This window comes from Myripristis murdjan, chromosome 9 (assembly GCF_902150065.1).
Source record: "Myripristis murdjan chromosome 9, fMyrMur1.1, whole genome shotgun sequence".
Classification (NCBI taxonomy): domain Eukaryota; kingdom Metazoa; phylum Chordata; class Actinopteri; order Holocentriformes; family Holocentridae; genus Myripristis; species Myripristis murdjan.
In genome coordinates this window covers 2,056,256-2,078,529 of record NC_043988.1, presented here as the reverse complement: position 1 = coordinate 2,078,529, position 22,274 = coordinate 2,056,256, and the positions used below count along the sequence as shown (strand labels likewise).

Sequence of the window (22,274 nt, the reverse complement as noted above, 5' to 3'; positions counted from 1 at the left end):
GCTATGCTTGCTGATGCTCATGTAATCTCATGCTGATTTTCTGGTGTTTTTTTCTTTCTTTCTTTTTATTTTCCAGGCTTTTATGGTGACCATCCGTTGGAGGCCGAACAGAACGACAGCATGGGTAAGTTCACAAACATGCCTTTATTTTTCTGTGTTTAAATGAGCACACACCTCTTCCTGCTATGTGTACATTTTAATTGACTGTACTGTGTTGTGTCTAGTAACTGAGGCACAGTGTAATATTTTATCTGACTATCCATCACGTCAGTCAGGTAAATGTTAGTAGTAAATGACAGAAATACAAGGCAATAGCACTTCCTTTCATTCAAGTATAAGGAGCTGCAGTTCCTGCCAATGAATCATATCATTAGCTAAAGGGCTCCCTCTAGTGGTAAGGGTGAGAGCCATCACTTCACTGAATGGCCTTTAATTTACTTTCACCACCACAAGAGGGGAGTATTAATTCAGTAATCATATAGCAAACACTTGCATCAACCCTAGTCTCAGGTGCCCTGAGCAATAATAGGAAAAAACATGCAAAATATAATCCACTGGTTAAAGATAAAACATTTACAAGAAACTACAGGTTAATGGCTCGCTTACAGATTCAGTATATGTAAGAATATTGTGGCGTATTGTTTCAGGGTGGGGTAAAAATGATTTTCTTTCTATCTGCGGTGTTTTGAAATGGTCTGGATCTGTATGGATGTGTGTCAGCCAAGCAGTTAGAGAGTGTGCCCTGTGACAGAGGGGTTACAGAACAGGGCTGATCTTGTCAGCAAGCAGTGATTTGAGGTGGCTCTGTGTTAACAGTGTCCTCCAACATCTAAAAAATCTTCTTGTGAATGAAAAAATGCAAAAACGGTCACACAGGAAGCTGTGAGGGAAGGGTCCCGGGGTTAGGGGATGGTCCAATGTTAAGGTCCAGGTTCAGGCGAAGTTCACTCGGGCTCCCCTGGCTGTGAGCGCAGTGCCAGGTGGCACCAGCGAGGGGGTCAGAGGTTAGACTCAGTTCAGAAACTCCTGACCTCACCGTGACTCTGTGCTGACCTGATTGTGTGCAGCTCTCCTCTGGCCTGGGCATTCTCATTGGACCCTCTATAAACCTGGCGAAGGAAGGGGGGGGGTGTCACTAAGATAGTGGAAGGAAGCTCGGGAGGAACTATTAAACCTGTACACACAATGAATGGGCGGCATTGTTGCGTCCTGCAGGAGGAGGCATGGATTTATGAGGCCAAGCATGATTGGGTTGTAAACTTGAGGAGGTGGGCTCGCAGCCGTGGTTTCTCTCTCGCTCTCTCTGTGACTCTCGTTCTCTCTCTGGCTCTCTGAACCTATTCTCCTCCCAGGATGCCTCGGTGCATGCAGTGGGCAAGGGTGATGTTGGGGTCAAGGGGGGCTGCACAGAGTGGACAAGGGGGGTGAGCGAGGCAGGGCTCCTCAAGCTTGTAAATGCTCTGACAGGGGTGGGAATTCAGAGACCCCCATTCAGTGACCAAAACCCGGGTCAGGGGCCAAATAGCTGAGTTAGCAACAGCTGTTTTCAACACTAGCCCATAGATGAAGTCCTAATCTCTCGGCTCTAAACCAGCCCAAAATCTGAAACGACAGGATTTAGTCCCAGCTCTGCTGTTTGTTTCTGTCCCGTGTTTCCCTGTCGGCAAACCTGTCCTCATGACTCTTTGTGAACCTACAGTCGATGATTTATTGGGGTTTGATTTGTGGTTCATAGGGTTATAAACCTATACGAGTGTCCTCTGCACAGATGTAGCCTGTTGGGGTGCTGGTAAAATGCAGGAAAACAGTGTCCATAAAAGATGCACACTTTATCGCGCCAACATCCATTTTCCTCAATCTTTTTTATATGTATTTTTTTCTCCAATATCATTTCTTCTGCCTTTTATCCAGCCAATGGTTTCCGTTCATTCTATTACAATATGAATATGAACTTGCAGAGACTTCAAACTTTCTTCACAGCAGTATTCCATCATGCCGTTGTTAGTTCTCCTAGAAGCAGCAGCACTGTTGTGTTTTGATGACTTGAAATTGGATGGAATGAAACTCCACTGGAACACACAGGAAACATTTACTTCACACAGCCAATTATCAGTTCTGTGGTTTATGAATGGTCACGACTTTGTTAGACACAGAAGTAGAACATTGATGAACACTGAACAAAATGGTATGCTGCAGTATAAAATGTTGGTAAATCATGGTGACGGACCCAATGTTCATAATCACCGGTATGGTCCTTTTTAAACAGATAGCAGACTAGGTTTGCAGCTTATCAAGCCACCTGTACTTGGATTTACATCCTTGGTGATCTTTTTCTGAGTCAGGGTTTCTGTGGCACGTATCAAAACATGTTTGGCTTCAGTGGAGCGGGCAGGCTGGCTCCTCCTCCTGTCACCTCTGGGCTGACCTGGCTCTGTCACTGGGTTCAAACTCCTCCCAGTCCCTCTTCCACTAGTCTCAGTACCCAGCTGACCAATGGCTGCCGAGCAGGTCACTGCTAGGGTTATCAGGGGGCTTCGCTGACTTGCCTCTGTTCCATGGTTAATCATTACCAGCTGCTATCCACTGTTGCGATGGGACTTTCTCTTCAACTTTGCCCAGAGTGGTTTCACTATTGAGCTTCAATATTACGTGCTGTTTTCAGTTCAGTGCACTAACCTTTTTACACACACACACACACACACACACACACACACACACGTATATATTTATATATATCCGGCTCTCCAGAAATGTTTTAGATATGGGGACCCCGATCAGAAAAGATATTTTGTGTTAACTATTGAATTTTTTCAATCTTGAACATGGATTGGCAAGATGACAAAGATAAAAGATGAGATTAACATAACATTAAAATAATTTCTCATTATTTCTCCCTAATGTGAAAATTCCTAGTGTCTTAATATACAGAAAAATTAACCTTTTGTAACCTAAGCAAATTCCCTTGATTTCTTTCAAAAATGTGTGAAAAATATGACCCGAAAATTAACAAGAAATGTAAAACAAAGAATGCAAGAAAATAACCAGAAAATCAGTGATTTTGGATCAATGTCAGATTTCTTTTCTTTTTTTTTTTAAGGCTGCATTCAGATGCCTTTCATAAGCATTTTGTTGAGGATGTACTTAAGTAAAATGACCTGGAAGCTCCTCAAGTGCCCCACTTTGAAAAACACTGTGTCAAAAGGCCATTTCTGTTATCACATCTAAATTGTAGAGTGGAGATGGGAAACGGTTCCGTCATCAGAGCAGGATGCAGTGTGGTGAACGATTATATTATATCACATGACTTCCTATATGATCATCTCCAATTCAGTCCAACACATGATATGCCAAGAAAGACTTGGTTTTTACTGAGTTGTTAGTGAGCATTCTCATGTTAATGAGTCATCCATCTACTGTTGAGAGAGCCGGCTCGTGGATCAATACAAGCAGACCTGCCTCATGTAGCAGTATGCAGTAGCAGCCATAGGGGGGCAGCAGATCCATGCCAGACCTGTGTGTTATGTAGCTCCCACATGCCACCTGGACCCAATGAACTCAACACCCATATGGAACTACTTGGCAGGATCCCAACACATGCCTTTCTTTTGTCCTCACATAACTGAGCTAACTTCATACGCCTGTGTCCAAAAGTCATTTAAGATCACCAGGTTTTCATTTTGCTATGTGCTACACAGCGGTACAGCCAAACACTTGACGCTGCTTCAGATGCCTCTCTTTGTTCCTTTGTAGTGTGTTTTCTCTTTTTAAAGTACAATTTGCTCTATGTTGAGGCAGTGTGTTCTGCCCTGTGTGTGTGTGTGTGTGCATATGGTGCTTAATATACAGTAAAGAGACAGGACAAGGAAAAAAGACCACTACACTTTCTTTCACTTGATTTTTCTGTTCGTCCCCAATGGGTGCCCAGCCTTTTGCTCTCCAATCATGGTGTGAGTGCTGGAGAGTGTTCTGAGTGCTGCTGACCTCCATGCTTTCTTGTCATTTTAGCCTTTAATAATTCATGATTAGCCTAGATTTGATTCACCATTCCTCTTCTCGCTTGATGCAGCCTGCGTTGGCGTTAGACTCAGGGTCAAGCCTGCGGAGTGTTTCCAGGTCACAGAGAAGTGGGTCACGCTGTTCCCAGTGTCAGTGCCTATAACTTCACTGTGTGTGATGACAAAGCCCAACTCCACAGGGATAAACAAGCAGACTTTTGTGGGGCCTAACCCTAATGTATGCCGCAAACAGGATCCATACCCCGTATCCGTCTTCAGGACAGGACATGCTCATGTATGGTTTTACAACAGGATGATACTGATATCTTGCAAAGCTGCAGTAAACTTGCAGCGGGATTTTATTTGTGCTACGTTTTGTTTATTTCATCATTCAGCCATGCTTTGTACATCTCTTCTTCTATTAAGGCCAGTGTTTCTCCTGCCATGGAGTAGGTAGAGTGGGTCACATTGCCTTAAAGTGCTGCTAAACCTAAAGTCTGGCTTTTAATGGGCAGCTATAGCGTCCCATGTTGAATGGAAGAAGTTAAAGAGAAGAATATCTGGGCACTATATGGGCAGTTTGGTCTCAAATTACCAGCGCTGTAACCATCCTTCAGAAAGTAGTTTTTCTTCGAATTGTTAGATTGCTTCTCTCTGACCCAAAATCCTAGGATGGCTTCGTGTATATGTGAAACTCCCTGGAGAAACAGCGCCAGCTCACTCTTTAAGACAGTTGAAAGACATGAGTTGACGAGGCTGGTTTTCATTGTCCCCTCAGACACTTTCCACTGTAAATAAAAGGATAAAACATGCATTGGGTCTGGCTTGGCTGGAAAATGTCAATGTGTTTGAAATTTCCCAGCATGTTAACATAACCTTACAGGGCAATTACTGTGAGATTATTTCCATATGTCTGTATCTCCTCCAATTACATACTCAAAAGGGGGTTAGTGGGTGATTAACTTTCCAAGAATCAAGAGCACAGATTGTTTCACTTTTTATTTTTAAATGTATTTATTTATTTTTATTTGAGCTTGTTGATTTGAACCGAAACTGAATTTAGCATGAAAACACGTTGCGCTGTTTCACCTCCATGTTAAGTGTCAGCTACAGTGAATTTCCAGGTCCTGAGCTATTGTTTGGGATAGGCCATTATTTCAGATGGCAGAGGGGGCCTGCTGGTTAGAGGCTGTCCTGTAACTGAACATCACATCAAGTTTGATATCTGCAGCAGCACATTTGTCCTTGACAGGGGACATGATGGTCATGGGATTTCTTGAATATCAAGAGAATATAAGAGAATATCAAGAGAACATAAGAGAATAAAGCAGAGAGTATTTTCCAACTTGTTTCAAACATTTATTGTATTAAATGGTGTTTACCCCATCTGGAGTGGAAAGCAGGTGGGAAAACATTAACAAAGCAGGAAGAAATACATTTTACAGGTTGTGGAAGCACCCCGACCTACCTGTGGAAAGTCAGCAAAAGTCATGGAATTTGGCATGAGGGCCACAGTGGGCAGCCTTGTACCTTACCTGCTCGCTGGAAATAAGACTGCAAGGTCTAATGACCTGGAATGAGGTCACATTCAACAAAATATAAAAACTGAAAATCCTAATGTGTGAAAAACAGGAGGCTTCTTGTCCTTGGGTTCCTTTTCTTGCCAGTATTAAATGAAATTAAATGAATTGAAATTCATGAATTACTGTTGTAAAACATGAAGAATCATGTGACGAAGCCTAATATTTTTCAGACAATGTGCGAGAGGACGTTCAACATCAAATGAAGACAAATATGATCTCATTAGGGCATCCTGGTCACTAAGACCTGTACCATGTGATTGCAACTTCTTGGGCTGTGATTCTGACCCAGGACCTTTATTGCATGTCATCTCCTCTTTCTCTCACAATCCTTCCTTTATATATTTAGTTTGACCTAATAATTATAGCAAAATGGCACAGTACAATATATCAGAACAGCTTTGGAACCTGTTTTGAACTGATATCAGAAAGATGTTGTGATGAGTAGTCCTGATTCCACCAAACTATGGAGGTAGCAGCTATGGATGATTGTCTCAACATTCATAATGGTGCTATGTTTAGAAAGGTTCTCAGTGTTAGGGCAGATTGGCCTCTCAGTATGTATTCTCTGTCAAAATGTTTGTGTAAAGATTCAAGATTTTTGCTGGCCATACAATGAACTTTTAATTAATCAGACACAAATCAAAGAGTACTTGCAAATTCCTAGTTCCTCCCTAGCTTCCATTCCTAACTCCTTGGAGTACCAGATGGGTGAAGTTTTCCATAAAGGCAATAAATGCCATAGACTGTGGACAGTCAAAGGAATCTTTTTGAAGAGTCAATTGAGTTTAGTTTTCTTTGACTGACAACTCAGCTGACGTTTTATGAATCGACTTGATGTGGTAATCCTCGCTAATATGGTGCTCCAAGGAAATTAAAACAAATGTTAAAAGCTACACCAGGCAACGTTTGTTGCTCCAAATGGTAGCGAGAGGTAAATTTGAGCTATGATACCTAGAAATCCTGTGAGGTGACATCTGTAAATGGCACGCAGAACGCTCATGTTTACCAGCCTGGCCACTCTGTGATGCTTTCCACCAAAGAAAACCAAAGAGATGAGAGAGCAAAAACATCTGATGTTGATGAATTCAGCTGTCTCTGGGTGGAGTGCTATCACTTCCTCTGTGGAGAAGATTTAAAAGCAGTAACCCAACCTACACCAGACTTTAATTTGGACAAATGGTGTGAATCCATGGCATCTCATGCAGTAGGGAAGGGACACCTTTTGTGATAGCAGTTCCACTTTGTGATTTAGTCTAATAAGGACAGTTTATTTTTACATAAGTATCACAGCCTAGTGCAGCTTTAAAGCAGAATTGGACCCCGGCTTTTATCTGGCTACATTTTCCACACCATCACACACCAGTTTTTTTGTGCCAACTCATGTACACATCAGATGTATTCCTTCCTTTCGGCAGCTGGTTACTGAGGTGTTTGAACCGCAGTCTGCATTCATTGATCAGTGAGTTGTTCTCATGTAAACCCACCGACAGCAATGAATGTTTATTGCAGCCTTAAGAGTTATGCATCTGTGTTGGAGCCGGGCCGGTCTGATGATGCAGGCTGAACAGGGTAGCCTACTGGTAAGAGAGACTGCTGGGTAACAGGATCGATCCCCGACCTGCTCACCGCCCACTTTGTGGCTCTGAATGAAAATGTCATATGACTCTCTGAAACGTGGACAAATTCAATTGATTTCATTTCAAAAAATGCCCACAAAATGACCTCCCCCCCAACAGTTAAAACCACACACATACATACAAAAAAGAAAAATGACATAAATTTACCTTAAAATTAGAAAAGGGTAATAAAACATTGTCCACAATTACCAGAACTAGACTGCACTATAATATTAGCGTCGCCCTCCAAAAAAGTAGTAAAAAATGTAACGTTAGTAAAAACATTACCATAAAATTAGCAATTACATATTTAAATTGACAAGAAAATTGCCAAAAAAAAAAAAAAAAAAAAATCTAAAATTTGACAAATGAATATCTAACACCTTAAATGTATTGAAGTCATGGTGCCCTGAGGATGGGAGACAAGTGGACAGGCCTGGTGTGTGTTGCGATGTCCCTCAGGGTACAGTCAACGGTCGATGGTTTCGTTTTAGAGCTCAAACTCACCGACAGCGTTGAATGTTCACCGAAGGCACCAGGAGGGAACTGATAGAAGCTGTTTGACAATTTAAAAAAAAAAAAAAGCAGCATATGCAACGCCCAACTCACATTATTCTTTAACAACAGTCATGAATTACACAATACAGCTATTTTCTTGTGTACTCAGCCCCTTCCTCATAGCCCGGCAAATATTGTTTCACACAGGCAAGTGGAAAATCATAGAAACGCTCACTCGTCCACCCGCCTGTTGATTCCTGTCCAAACCACAGCCACTTAAACTGTCTACGAATCGAATCCAAACATCTATTTTGGATTTTTGTTAGCCTGCTATGATGTCACCAACATTTTAGCGTCTGCTGTCAACAGAAAGGAGTGGAAATGAATCTGTCTAATGCTAAACCGGCGTCCTAGAGTTAGCTGCACGTCACAAGTCTCTGGATAGCCTGTGTGTGCCTGTACGTGCTTCTGTGTTTCTCTTGGCCTGCGTGGAGCGACTCCATGCCAAGACGAATCACCGCTCGTGTCGGCAGACAAGTTTCAAAAGACGCTGATGAGAAGCCAGCAGGAGCGAGGGGAGGCGGTGATGCAAAGTTCTCGGTTTCCTGAAATAGCACCACTCCTGGAGAAAGCGGTGGGCACCATCTTCATCTTCATCCTCACCTTCTGCGGAGATAAAGCTACAGAAAAAACAAAACAAAACAAAAAAAACCCAAAAAACAATTGTCGTCTTGTCTTTCGCCGAGCCTGGAAGTGCTGATTCTCTCACCTTCAGCCTGCAGCGAGAAGAAAAAAAAAACAGGGGGGGATGGATCAGAAATGGCATTAATAAAAAGGACAGAACACAACGTCAATCAAGCTTGTGGAAGGAGGCGAATGGTACCAAGCGTGATCAGAGAGCACCGCTATGCCCCACAGCTTAAACTAGTGCACTGCAGTGTTGAGCTAGTTAGAGATTACTGTTCCCTTTACCCTGCGTTGAACCTCAGCTACTGCTCTGGGAGTGCGCCTTCCTGTGTTCGCCTCTTTGAGGTTGGAAAATCATGCAGTCATGTTTTATTAATGCTCTCCCTCTCTGTGTCTCTCGTTTGTCTGCTTCCCCTTAACAGTGAAACACGGAGAGCGGATTTGAAACACTGTATTTCGTATGTTCTGCCCTCGTCTTCTGCACGCAGAGTTTTGGTATTTGTGTCAGTTGGGTTTCTGGGGGCGGGGAGGGATGTACAGGAGCCTGTTTGGGAGGTTACCTCACTGAATATATGATGCAACGCAATTGCAGGGAGATTTCTTTGCAGTGGATCACACAGGGTTCCTGTTCTGTTAGATCCATCAGGCACAAGAGAGAGTGACTGACGGAATTTGATCTGCAGATTTCTACATTTTCTCTACACACCACGGGCTTTTTCGAGGACCCACGCTCCTGCGCTCTCTGCATAATGAATGATCACTTTGGGAGAAGAAAGACAGTTCACTTTGCCTGTGTGCTCTGACACAGTTCACTGACCACAGAGGAGACATCATCATTACTGCAATATAATACTAAAATATTTCTCATTTTTACCATATTCTAGGACATGTATTCCATGAATTATTTTCTTCTGCTCTCCTGGTCTAGCCCTCACTCAGAAAAAACCTTGTCAAGTCAAAGTTGAATTCTCAGAGATATTGTTCACCATTATGGCTTGTACCTCAGTATGATCCAAGTAAGTAAGTAAGTAAGTATCCAAAATGGTGGTGGATAAAGGCTTTTTTATATTGTACATTAAAAAAAAAACATGTTATTTTTGGGTAATGGCTGTTATTTTTTGCTACTTCAAGGTGCAAGTTGCGGCCATGTGTTTCTTTTCTTTGTTCGCCTGTTCTCTAAAGAGCTCCTCTATTGTAGCTAAGTGCCCCCTTGCCTCCTTTTCTTTCCAAACAATAAATTTTCTCACATTTCCTAATTTCTCTCTGTGTTTCCACTCAGACAAGGTGGGCAGTGATAGTTTTTTCAGTCCCTCTGGCTCTGGCTTCAATGGCTTCCCTCCTTGGCACTTGTACTGTTTGGCTCTGTGCCCGAGGCACACAGAGGCTTTTTCATTCTGAAATATCTCTCCCTCTCCTTCTCCCCTCTTTTCATTTGACAGACTTCCGCTCTGCCTGCACAGGAGAACACATGGGAAATGTATGTTAACTTGCCACATGCTGACTTATTCATTGGTAGGGGAGTGGCAATACTTCCGTGTTGGGCTCTTAATAGAGCTACCGTTGACGTGATCTGTAGAAACTTTGCATAACCGTCAAACTTTGCAAAACTTCCAGTGTGTAAAAATAGCTGGGTGAGCATGAGAGCGACAGGGCCATAGTGTGGAGTGCAACAGTATGACTGAACCAGTGTGAACCCTGCATCGTCAGCACATTCCAGAGGTCAGACAATGAGAAGCACACAGTGTACTCTCTGTCATGCGGCCCGCATAGCCGGCCGATCTGCCAGGACTCCCATGCTGCCCAGAAACAAGGCCAACGCAACACAGTCCCGCAGAAATTTCATGAAATGAGCATAAAGTGCTGAATCCAGATTGCATGTTGTGGACTGAATTATGTGAAAATCACAGCTCTCTGCGATAAAAATCAACAGCAGGATTTGGGCATGCTATTTTCACCTGTGTTCTCATGTGGAAAAGGTCAGCTAATGGTGCAGGTTAGGTGTAAAATGTGTCCTTACTAAACAAGTTGTGTCATGTATCCATGGATCAGTGCTACGTATTTTATTGTTTCAGTCTTGTGATCCATATTTGTGTAAGGATTAACAATTTCAAGTAATTTAATTAAATTACATAGTGGTATACATGTAATTTGTATCTATTCGGGTTAAGATTAGGCTTGGTTAAGGTGGGTCTAAGTTGTTGGTAATGGTTAAATAATACTGTCCACCAACACTGCTTGACTTCCTCTTTGTAGTCACATCTCTTGCATATAATTTTTCATATTGGGGAAGTGTGTTTCTTTTGGTTTTCATGCACATGTAATGTTCTTTTTAAAACATCATCAACAAAATTTTGTAAGACTGGACTGGCCGGCTAGACAAGCCATGCAGTACGTTGCAGAAATACAGAGCGCCCCGAAAGTCGTCGCAGCCTTTGGATATTCCAACCCTGATGAAAACGTCGGCCGTATTTTTCTGACAATTGGAATGTTTTGCTCACATAACTGTACCCATGGTTAACCTGACACTTCCAGCATAGCTAGGATGCCTGTTCCAAAATATTCTGGCTGGGAGTCTGCCAACATATGCTCTCACACACTTTCCCATCCCATCATGCCTCTGACAATTATTATTATACAATCCACCAGCACTGTCAGACTTCTCCTAATGGAAGTGCATGAGGAGATTAAATCGCTAAAATTACAAGCGCAGTGAGTGATCCTCTTCGTGGGCAAACTCAATCAAATTCAACAAATATGCCTTAATTGCTGTGTCAGTCAGAAAATAGGCTTTAAGTCAGATTGGACATTTTAATATCTGCCCGAATTAAGTAGTTTTTAATGAGATTTGCTGGTGCAGCGGGGTCATGCAGTATCATATTTAGCTGTCACACTGGTGTAATGTTAGTCGTTGTGACACATTTGTTGAGTGGTATGATCTGTAATATAGTAGTGCTGATAAAACATATGATAGCAACAGTATAAATTATAGCTGGATTTATAAATGGGGATGATATTAGCATTTTATTAAGAATAATACTGGCCAGTCATCCATCTCCAGTATGATGGATATGATGTAGTTTGACTAATTGAACTGATCAGTAGTTGTCTTTGGGCAACCCTTAACCTGAATGGATTCTAATCTGACATTTAGATCAGATTCCACGCAAGTATGCATATTTAATATTAATGCATATTTAATAATAAAGAGGAACAATGATGGGTTCCGTGGAAACACTGCAGATTTGTTTACATTCATATTTTCACTCCAACCTGCAGAATATTGCTATACCCCACTGACTGTGTTGAATAAATGCGTTACCTTCGAAGATGTTTAGGAATTTGGAGTGTTTAATGTTTACATCTGGACCTCAGTACAGCGGATTGGAGAGGCAGCTCCCACCTCTTCCTTTGATTGACAGGCTGAGTTGCGGGCATTTCAGGTAACCATAGCATCCATCGTTTACTACAGTTTCCAGCTCAACGGAGGATTGTGATACGAGTAATGTAGCTAGGCTAGCCAGTTTGCAAGAATGCTTTGTCTGCATCAGGACCAAACACTGCTCTAATTTCTTTACAAACCAGATGCTACTGTGGTATAAAAACTCAGTCGTTCATTTTTAATATTATTGAGGACTTTTCACAGCAGCCATTTTGACATGAAATAGCAGGGCAAAGTTACTAACAACATTAATGAGTGGTCTGTGTAGCAGAGCCTTTGCAGTGATCCCGCATGAACAAAACCAAGACCCAGGCTCTGTTAGACCTAAATGGATCAGAACCTTAATTAATATCATTCATAACACCTGTATATACCCTGAGATTTTATGTTAAAATGGCTGTTGTGAAAAGGCTATATAAGATTTTAGAAGGCGTCATACATTTCAAATGGATCTTGGTGAGCACAAAAAGTGTCAGTATGCCAGTGCCAGTATTGGCTGTTGGGAAGCCATATTGGCTCAGCCTGGGTCCAGACAGTAGTGGACAGGCCGGCCCTACTTCAGTGGAGGGCCTCCTTCAGATCGCTGCCAGGCGGAGCGCCAAGCCCTTCCAGAAACACCCTGCCTCCACGTGCCATGGATCATCCTGCCAAGGCTCCAGGGGTTTCATTTGCAACCTTTACTGCACCAGAGCCAGCCTCAATCTCTGCTGCCAGCATGTTTCTCAGCCTTAACCCTTGGCTTTCTCAACGCTGGCTCACTATTTTCTCTAAAATACCATCCTTAGCGCTTAAAGCCTCGGCCCTGCTTCCATATCGACCTTTTATGACTTACCTTTTCCTCCCAACTGCGCCTCAATCCCCCTCCGCGGCAGCTTGTATCCTCACTCTTTTCAGTTTTAACCAGCCTTGTTGATTTAACTCCCTCTGTGTCTGCCTGTTTTTCAGTCCCTCTCTCTTTTTTCTCTCTGTCTTTTCTCTCGCTGCCGTGTACCTTTGAACCCAGAGTGATGCACTTGATCACGTCATGTCAGTCTGGCTCTAGCCGACTTATCCACTCCCAGCTTGCCTGAGAGAACTGCACTATATGTCACACTCCCCCTCTCTTCTCCAAAGCTTCGTCGGCTCATTTCAGTCATGAGCAGTGAAGCTGATGAATATGTATCCCGGGCTCTTTTTGCAGCAGTTTTGAGAATCTCTAACAAAGCGGGATGAGAGAGCCCTTTGTGGCTGTCTTCTGGATTTAGCCGTGACATTTCTCTGGAGCCTGCTGCCACTTTTTATCTTCAACAGACTTTATCCCCAGGTCAGACTCGCGGCCCCTCCTAAGCGCCGGCATTGTCAGAGCTCACACCCAAAAATCCTCCACTCTCTCAAACTATCATATTTTGCTATATAGGAACTCCTAGCGCCATCGAAGAGCCTTAATTGAGTCATTAAAAGCACAACAGAAATATTTGGCCGCACACAAACAAATGTATCCTCAAGGAAACCCAAACAAAGAGGTTATACAACGCTCATTTATGGCACATAATCCGCTTTTTAATCTGTCGTGTCGACGCAGTGCGGTCGCGGCATAGTCACCAAGCGTGGGGATCAGCGTTTCCCCCGTCTGCCTGCCGTTCGAACTCGCTGCACCCTGGATCACAGTAAATACGGCATGGAGCGAGGCCATCATCATCATCTTAAAACCACCATCCGTATCCTCCGCCCACCCCACCCACAAAGGAGGGAAGCCTCACACTGAGAGATTTTGAAATAGCACTGGGCAGGGAAGCTGAGGAGTAAAAATCACAGGCAGCAATGCTGATTTCATATTTCCGTTATCAGTGGGAACCAGCAGGGTGAGCCAGCATGGGAATGACCTGGATATAGATTGACCTTTATTCTGTCCCGCTACTGCTTATGCTGCCTTATGGTGGGTCCAGACCGCCTGGTCGATCTGCATCAGGCACATCGGTAATGCATTTTTACAAAGTCACTGGGCAGAAATGGAATGGATATGAGGAGGTTATCGATGGTGGAACACCTTAATTTGGGGCTAAAATCGAGTTCTGACAACAGGACCACGGATGCAGTCTCAAAAATGCTCCAAATACACCACAGAGTCTTGTAGTAAAAGTGCTATTTGTTTTACCAGAGAATATTTGGCTGATGTTTCAGCTGTGAAGGCCATTGGATGACAACAGTCAGCAAGAAAATACAACATGTACATACAAACACAATGTATTGTTTCAAATCTTGCCCTTCAGTTGGTGTCCTTAAAAGAACGTACCGTTCAGTATGGCATGGCATAGTAGAGTACCAAGTTACCACTTACTTTTATTGGCTAACCAAAAAATAACACTGATGCATTTCAGCTGATACAGCCCACAGAGCATGTATGTCTCGGCTAATCTTCTCCTAAAGCAAGCAGTCATATTTTAGCACTCAGGTATCATTTTTCATACCTTTTATACAGCCATTGGGTTCCATTCATTCCACTACAGTATCAAAATGAACTATCAGAGGCTTCAAACTTTCTTCACAGCAGTATTTCATCACCGAAAGAATGACACCATCGTTAGTATTCCTGAAAGCAGCAGCACTGTTGTGTTTTGAAATTGGGCGGAGTGAAGTGGTCTCTCCACCGGAAGACAGCCCCCAGCGAAATGTTTGCTTTACAAAGCCGGTATTAGTTCTGTGGTTTATGAACGGCGACAACTTTGGTAGAAAAGATATAATGAAAATCGTTTTCATTATATCTTGTGAAATCTCTAGAACCCCGCACGATTTACAAAGTGGTTTGTTGGAATGTAAAATGTGGGTAAACTGTATTGAAAGATCCAAACATTCAAAATCACTGAGATGGTCCTTTAACACCAGTGAGAATTAAAACCTCTAACCTCAGCAGAATTATTGCCCACCTATTGAACCACACGGGACTGTTATCCTCTCTCCATGTTGCCCTGCTGTGATGTTTCATTCCCGAAAAGTCACATCTCCCTGCATTTCGGGTGACATGCATTCACAAAGCATCGTGCCCCGTCCCACTGGGGGTGCCGCCGGTTGCGTCGCAACAGCGGGACACTGTCCTTAATGCTCTGTACTATGCTTTGTGTCGTGCTGACCTGATCAGCTCCGCCTTAGCCAAAGTTACGCCCATCTTTTTTGTTCCATGCACGATACAGTAGATGGGCTACCTTTCAGCTCGTACGCAGCTCACGAATTCGCTTTTTCAGAGATTTCTGAATGCGCTGGCACGCACAATGAGCAAAGAATGCGGTGAAAGTGAGAGACGTTTAAAGTGGAGTATGGCAGTGGTTTCTGAATTGGCTGATCCTCTGCAGAGCAGTTTGACGACGAGGCAAAGTCGGTGCAGCAGAGTTGTTGAGGCCAGTGCTTTAGAGAGTTGCTCAGAGACTTAACCCTCCTCCCAGGCACCTTCCTCCTCTCTAGCGGAGGAAAATCTCTGCTGAATTCATGTCTCCTTTCAGATTTCTAAGAGGCGTTAAACCTTTCTGGATTAAAGAAGGTAATCTGACAGGCAGAAGATTGTATTAGCTGGAGTGTTGGCAGAGCTTTTAATTTCTCCTCTCTTTTCATTTCCCCCTCTCAGCCTGCCTCTCCTGCTGACCTGCTAGACGGTATTATTGTGTTTTTCCTTTTGAATTACAGCAAAAACATCCACATTTTTCATACAATTCACTTTCTCCTCTCTCACGCGCTATCCCTCTCGCCATATCTCTCTTTCTCTCCTCTACCTCTACCTCTATCTCTCTCTCGCTCTAACAGCAGTGACAGCATACTTGTGAACCCATGATTTATCATTTGCTAATCCATGCTGATTATGGCGCTTTCCACACAGCCCTTATCTGTTGCTGAGCCCGCTTTTCACTCCATAGCTGCCAATTATCTTTCAGTCAGCCTGCAAACAGACCTGTCTCTGTCAGCCAGCTGCAACACCGCCATCGAGGCCTCACACACGTTACATACAGATGTATGTATACACCAATGTGTATGCTAGTACATACACAAGCCGTGCACACATGCACACAACCATATGCATGCTGTGTATGGTTGCATGCATCCTAGCATCAAACACCGATGACGGGCTGTCCTGATAAGTACGTGTTTGGTCCACCCACTCACTGGAATTTCAGTGCTGCTTCAATACGAGTGAGGGAATTCAGTGCTGAAATTAGTGAAAACTGGCACTAAATGTGTTCTGCAAGCTACATCTCCATTTCAGTGAAGAAGAAAGATTGGACTGAACAGAATGCCAGTCTGGCGCTTGATAGCAGACGGCAGCACTCAGAATCAGATGAAAACAAACCGTCCAACACATCTTGAACTGGATCCCCGTCCACCTCAACTGGGTGACTAACTGGGCACTGGGAGACAAATGTGGAACTATTGAGAACTACTTCTCTAACAAACAGTCAGTGGGTAACACCAGTAGTGCTAGTCCATCTCAGGTTACTAATACAAAAAAAAAAACAAAACAAAAAAAAAACTTTGCCTCATATTTTTGTTTAAAGTAAATATATATTGTTCAAAAAGGAATTTAATATTTAAATCACAATTTTAGAAATTACAATCTCGAGGGTAACATCTGGGTAAGGAGTAGTACCATTTTTATAACTCCCTGTTCAGCATCCAATGTTTTGGGCACTATGTTGCAAAAACTATTTGAGGCATGGCCTTGGAATTTTGCATGTAAATTACCATCAAGATTATGGGCTTGAATCTTAATTATTGGCTGTTTCAAAGAGTTCAACGTGTTTTTACAGGCCTCCCAAATTGCTTCCCAATTATTTGCCCATGAATTCTAATTACTCAACAGTGGGTGTAAATTTTGCTTGATGAATCTAAACTAGTAGTATTTTTAGGTGTATGAATGCAGCAGAAACTATCCAGACACTCGTGTACATGAATATTTTTCCCCTTAAAATGGATAACTTGACAACGCGGAATGCTGCAACGTTGCTTCTTGGCTTTTCGTGTTTGCCGTGGCATCATCACATTTTTCGATATTAAACTTAGTATTGGCATTGAGGTCAAAGCTCTGCAATTGTGCCAACACTACCACCCACATAGTCAGAAGCGGGAACTGTGATGGCCATGCCTGCCTGTGACTCATCCAACACTTCTCATTGCCAGGCGGCAGGACGGCCAAGGTTGGCGTATGACAGTGTGAGGTTACGGGGAGCAAGGCCTCGCCCACGGGGAGGGTATGCAGATCACGGCGCGCTCAGCTGATGTGGCGTCCGATTGTCAGCATAATGGGAAGTGACGTGCACATCAGAGCAATGTGGGTCAGAGCGCCAGACGACCAGCCTGCGGCCTGTATCTGCTCCGCCTGTCTAATCTGCTGTAGCCCAACCAGACGGGACTCTCTAATCGACCCTGATATTCACTGAACACACATTACCATCTCCCCTTCACTCACAGGGATACACACACATTTGCACACACCCTCCAAGCATGCACACAATGCATTCTCATTGTGAGAGATTTACAAGATTCAACTGTGTTTGGCCACAGCAGAAAGAATCCGGTTCTTTTGTAAGAATCATTATTTAATGATGTAGGGGGGAGAAATAAACCCTTTTGAGAAAGACTAGCAAAAGTGGGGAACCCCCCTACCTTTGTTTCCAATCAAATATGGCTATGGCTCCATCTTTTCCTATTTCTTTAGGGGGCAAACTGGCGAGCCCCTGTCTCTTTGTACCGAACCAAAACAAATTCTAATTCATTGAAAGCATGTGAAATCCAGATTTTACACTTCTATTTATCTCCCCATCGCTGGCCTTGTTAACTTTGATGTAACGACCACTATGTTTACAACATTTTCCACCATCCTCCGGGTTTTGAAATATGTATGGGGAAAGCTAAATATAAATACCGGGGTCTGCGGTTTCCCCGCAGTGCGATACGGACTGAGCTGTGATTTTCGGCGGGTGAAAATGGGTCGGATGGATGCAGAGCTTAATAGGATTCCCATGGCATGGTCAGGGGCTGGCGTCTGAACCAGAGGAGGAGGAGGAGGAGGAGGAGGAAGGGAGAGGAGGGGGAGAAGGGGAAAGGGGAGGTGGGGGCAAGCGAGCAGTGGTGGTTTAAAAAAAAAAAAAAGAGAGGAAAAAAAAGGCACAAACTTTTGCGAGTGTTTGCTTAGCACCTGTGTATGGACTTAACAGCTCTGTCGTAGCCAGAGGGAGGTGACACACGAGGGGCCTTGAAGTGTTGTGACATTTTCTGCTCAAACAGGTTTTTTTTTTCTTTCCTTTCCTTTCTTTTTTTTTATGGCCAGGCCTGGAGGAGTTCAGCCTGCGCGAATCTGCCACTGCCTCATCAAAGGCAGTAATTTCCTGTTCGTTTTCAGCCCCCATCCCCCTACCCCGAGCTCTTGTCTGCTAATCCCACCCCTGCAACCCCCCCACCCCCCAGCCACCCCACCCGGCCCTCCTGCTGGTGTCCCTGCCTGCCTGCTTTACCCTGCTTCACTCTGGGGCTGGGGCTGGGAAGGCTATATGCTTTGTGTCAGCAGGCTCGCGGCTGAGCGCTAACAAATCCTCATTGTCCCATGCAGGAGCAGTGACAGAGAGGGTGGGGTGGGGCGGTGGGCCGGGTTTTTTTTTTTTTTTTTTTGGTGGGGGGGCATGCATCGCTGTCTGGTTTCTATTCAAATCCAGGTACACAAGGCCTGGGAGGGAGTAAAGGGAGCAGGGGCTTTAAAGCTCCAGCCTGTGGACCAAAGTCCATCCATACCCAGGTTACACACAGGCTGGGCCGGGACGGGCTCACCCAAGCCAGGTCATGGGCTGGGGAGGTATTTTACACAGCCACCAGTAGTCACTGATCAACAAGTGACATGGGCTTTTAAAAAATAAATAACTCAAAAATAACCTTTTCTAGAGGAATTCATGTCTAGAATGCTATATATGTACACCCACATGGGTGGTGGTGGGGGGTCGGCCCTCAAGTTCATCTCCAAAAGTGTTATCATGTCAACAAAGGACTTTGGCTACCTATAACCCTTTAGCAAGCGGCATCATTTGTTGTGTAGTTTGTGCCACCAGTTATGCTGTAACAGAAAGCCCCTCGTTTTGTTTAGTTTTGTTTTTAGCTTTTTTCTTGTCTTTAATCAAATGGCTTCTGTCTCAGTTTGCGATGCAGCGGCTTGTACCGAATATTTTTGGAAAGCCTGTGTGTGCCACTTGAAACGCTCCAGTGATTATATATTGGGGTTATGGAGTGTATGGCCCTCACTTGCGACGAGGGCTGAGATGTGTATCAGAGTAACAACAAGACTCTACATGTAAAGGCATTTGAGAGAAGGACTTGTACTGCGCCTTTCAGCACGTCCTGCTCAGTCTGAGAGGCCGGGATGTGCTATGCACACACACAAACACACACTGATTTTTTTTTTTCATATTGATGTTTTCCAGACCACAGTAAGAGCTGTTTTTTTGCAATGCGACTTAAAGTGATGACACTTGTTTTTCAGTTCCTATAGCAGCTGTGTGTGTGTGTGTGTGTGTGTGTGTGTGTGTGTGTGTGTGTGTGTGTGTGTGTGTGTGCGGCTCTCAAAGTGCTGCTTTACTTGTGTCATCGCCAGCACCCAGATATCAATCCAGACTTATTTGGATGTTGTTTTTTTCCCTACTTAGTGTCATGTGTAAGCCTTTGTGCTGCCTGTGGATGTGTTTTTGGGAGCGCCTACAGCGGTGCCTACATCTGTGATCCGGCCCATGTTTTTTTTTTTTTTCGCCGTTGCTACTCCCTCACGCACTCAGCTTTTGTGACGGATTAAGGGCTTTGGACAAAAGCAGACAGACAAAAAAATATAGGGATCGCCAGTGTTTCCTGTCACTAAATAAATTCCAAACCTATGACCCCCCCCACACACACACACATTCACACACAACCCGCTAGGGAAAAGCAACGAAAAAAGCAAGAAAAGGGAGAAAAAAACAGTCTGTGAAAATTACAGTCTCCTATTCTTCCTCTTTCACTGCTGTCTATATTTAGCTGCCTCCTACATTTACACTTCCTATGCTGCACCCCCCCCTCTGTCACCTTACTACTTTTTGTTAACACTAGAAAGACCAAACTGTGGTTGGCTGACTTTGAATTTTTGAACTGGAAACTGTGTCCAAAACGATTTTCATAATTACACCAGGTCAAAATTGGGATTATTTTTAGCTCACTCAGTTGACGCCTCATTGGCCCCACTAGCCGCCAAAATCCAGGCTCTGCAGTGTTAATCTAGCAGGAGAAGTGGCAAGGGGAGGGGGGGGGCCACGGAGCGGGTGAGGCGCAAGGTGAGCCGGCTGCCTCTTTGAGAGGTGGTCGTGAAGTGAAGCGTGGTCACCCCTAAACACTGAACCTGGGGCCCTAACCCTTAGCCTAACCCTAAGGCGGGGTGTCCCCTCCCCTCCCAGAGCAGCAGCTGGCTGACCTGTCCTTCTGCTGCAGCTTCTAATGGCTGACCTGCCCTGTCTGGACGCCCAAGCTCGCTTTTGTCTACTGTCTGGCTCAGTTCCTCCCAGTCAAACATCGCTACTGGCTACCGCAGTCCGCATTCCCACAGAGCAGCCTTAGAAAACACACACACACACACACACACACACACGCACGCACAGTTGCACATATTTGCACACACACACTTTTCACACTTGGCACACTTTGTGGGGCGCACACAATCTCTCTGTCTGCCTCTCTCACACATACATCCTTTTCAAAACTCTCCCACACACAGAGCCTCTGTCTGTCTGCTTTGCACACACTCTTTGTAGACAAACTGTACCAAGCACGAACGCTCTCGCACACACAAACACATCCACAAAAAAAAAAAAAAAAATGTTCTTTGCGCTTTCAATAACCAAAGAAGCTTGGTTTAGTTATCCATTTTTTTTTTCTGCTTTAACATTTGTTGCAACACTGTTGGAGCTTATCAAGAAAAAAACTTCAATGGAATCAGCTTTTGAAAATAGTAAAAGTCATGGCTTAGTGTAGAAACTGTCACGAGGCGGGGATAGTACAGGAGGATGCAAGCGACATGCAGAGTAAATTGGAGTTTAAACAACTGCAATTAGGAGTGAAAAGACTTTGGGAAGTGTTGAAATACTTACCTAACGCACAGCGCAAAAGTTGGGCAGCTTCCTCGCCCCGCTGATCTGTGGTGACGGGACGGTGCAAGGGCAAAAAAGTACAAAATACAAAAGAGAAAAAAAAAGCTTCCATATTCAGGGGAGTAACTTCTCAAGTAGACAGGCTGAAAAGTTGCTGCTGAAATGGGTCGAATGGGTGCCTCTCTCTCTGTGTCTCTCTGTCTCTGTCTCTCTGTCTCTCTCTCTTTCAGACATACACACACAAACACACTGGCTGACACACACTCTTAACACACTGTCTTTCAGTCTGATCTCCCTGCCTCCAGTGGGAACTCAGCCAGTAGTTTGCAAATACAAGTGCCTTACAAATCTCTTTCTTTCTCCCTCTCCCTCCCTCTCTCTCTCTCTCTGTCTCTGTCTTTCTCTCTCTCTCTCTCTGTCTTTCTCTCTCTCTGTGTCCTCTCTCACCCCTCCTCCCCCTCTTTCCCACTCTACATAGATAAACAAGCATGCAGCCCCCCCCCCACTCACTCACTCACACACACACACACACACACATACATGTGCGTGCGCACACACACACACACACACACACACACAAACACACAAAAGAGCCTGGCTACGCAAGTTATTGAACTGCTCCACATTTTCTTGCATGCACTATATATGAGCCAGTTGATGGACAGCAGCATACAGAGTCATGTGTGGAGCAGGGGCTTCTGTGATTGGCTGAAGCCCTGAGAGCTGGGAGGGGGGGGCGGTGCGACGGCTGCTCTGATTGGCCCAAACTTAGACCATTGAAAGCAGAAGCTGTCTCTATTGAATGGCTGCTGCTCTGGGTGGGGTTTGGGTGTTTGGGTGACACACTGCTTATCAAGAGGGGAAAAAAAACAAAACAAAACAAAACAAAAACATCCTGAGAGCTGTCTCTTTGCTGGAGTTTTAACTTGGGAAGGATTATATATATATCACTGTTTCTCCATGAGATAATGTTGGAATGATTTTTAAGTAGATTGTTGGCTTATTCAAGGCTTTCAGGATGTGACTTGGACTATATTCAGAGCAAATCCAGCAATGTGGAAAAAAAATGCCAGTCTTCCCATTCATTTGAATTGGGAGTAGTGTGTTAAGGCTGCTGTAGTGTGTACTGCATGAGGCTCAGTAAAACACAGCGGCCGCCAGGCATGAGCCAGAATCAACTTTTGCTGGAATGCAACCTGACGTCTCGCTGTGGTGGCTAATCACCTAAACCGGCGATCAGGCCCAAGACACCCACAGGAAGGAGAAGCTCATTTACAATGCAGCATCGTCACGTGGAGTGCAAAGATGGCACTAGAACAAGGGGGGACATTTCTCTTTGCTAG

The 22,274-nt window shown here is 44.2% G+C and overlaps 1 protein-coding gene across 1 annotated transcript in view; it reads left to right on the top strand.

Moving 5' to 3' along the window:
* Window positions 1-22,274, top strand: part of nr6a1a (nuclear receptor subfamily 6, group A, member 1a) — a 99,810-nt gene that overhangs the window by 20,796 nt on the left and 56,740 nt on the right. The window contains exon 2 of the mRNA XM_030059789.1: window positions 77-124. Within this exon, the coding sequence (XP_029915649.1) occupies window positions 77-124 (48 nt within the window). The remainder of the gene's footprint in view (window positions 1-76; window positions 125-22,274) is intronic.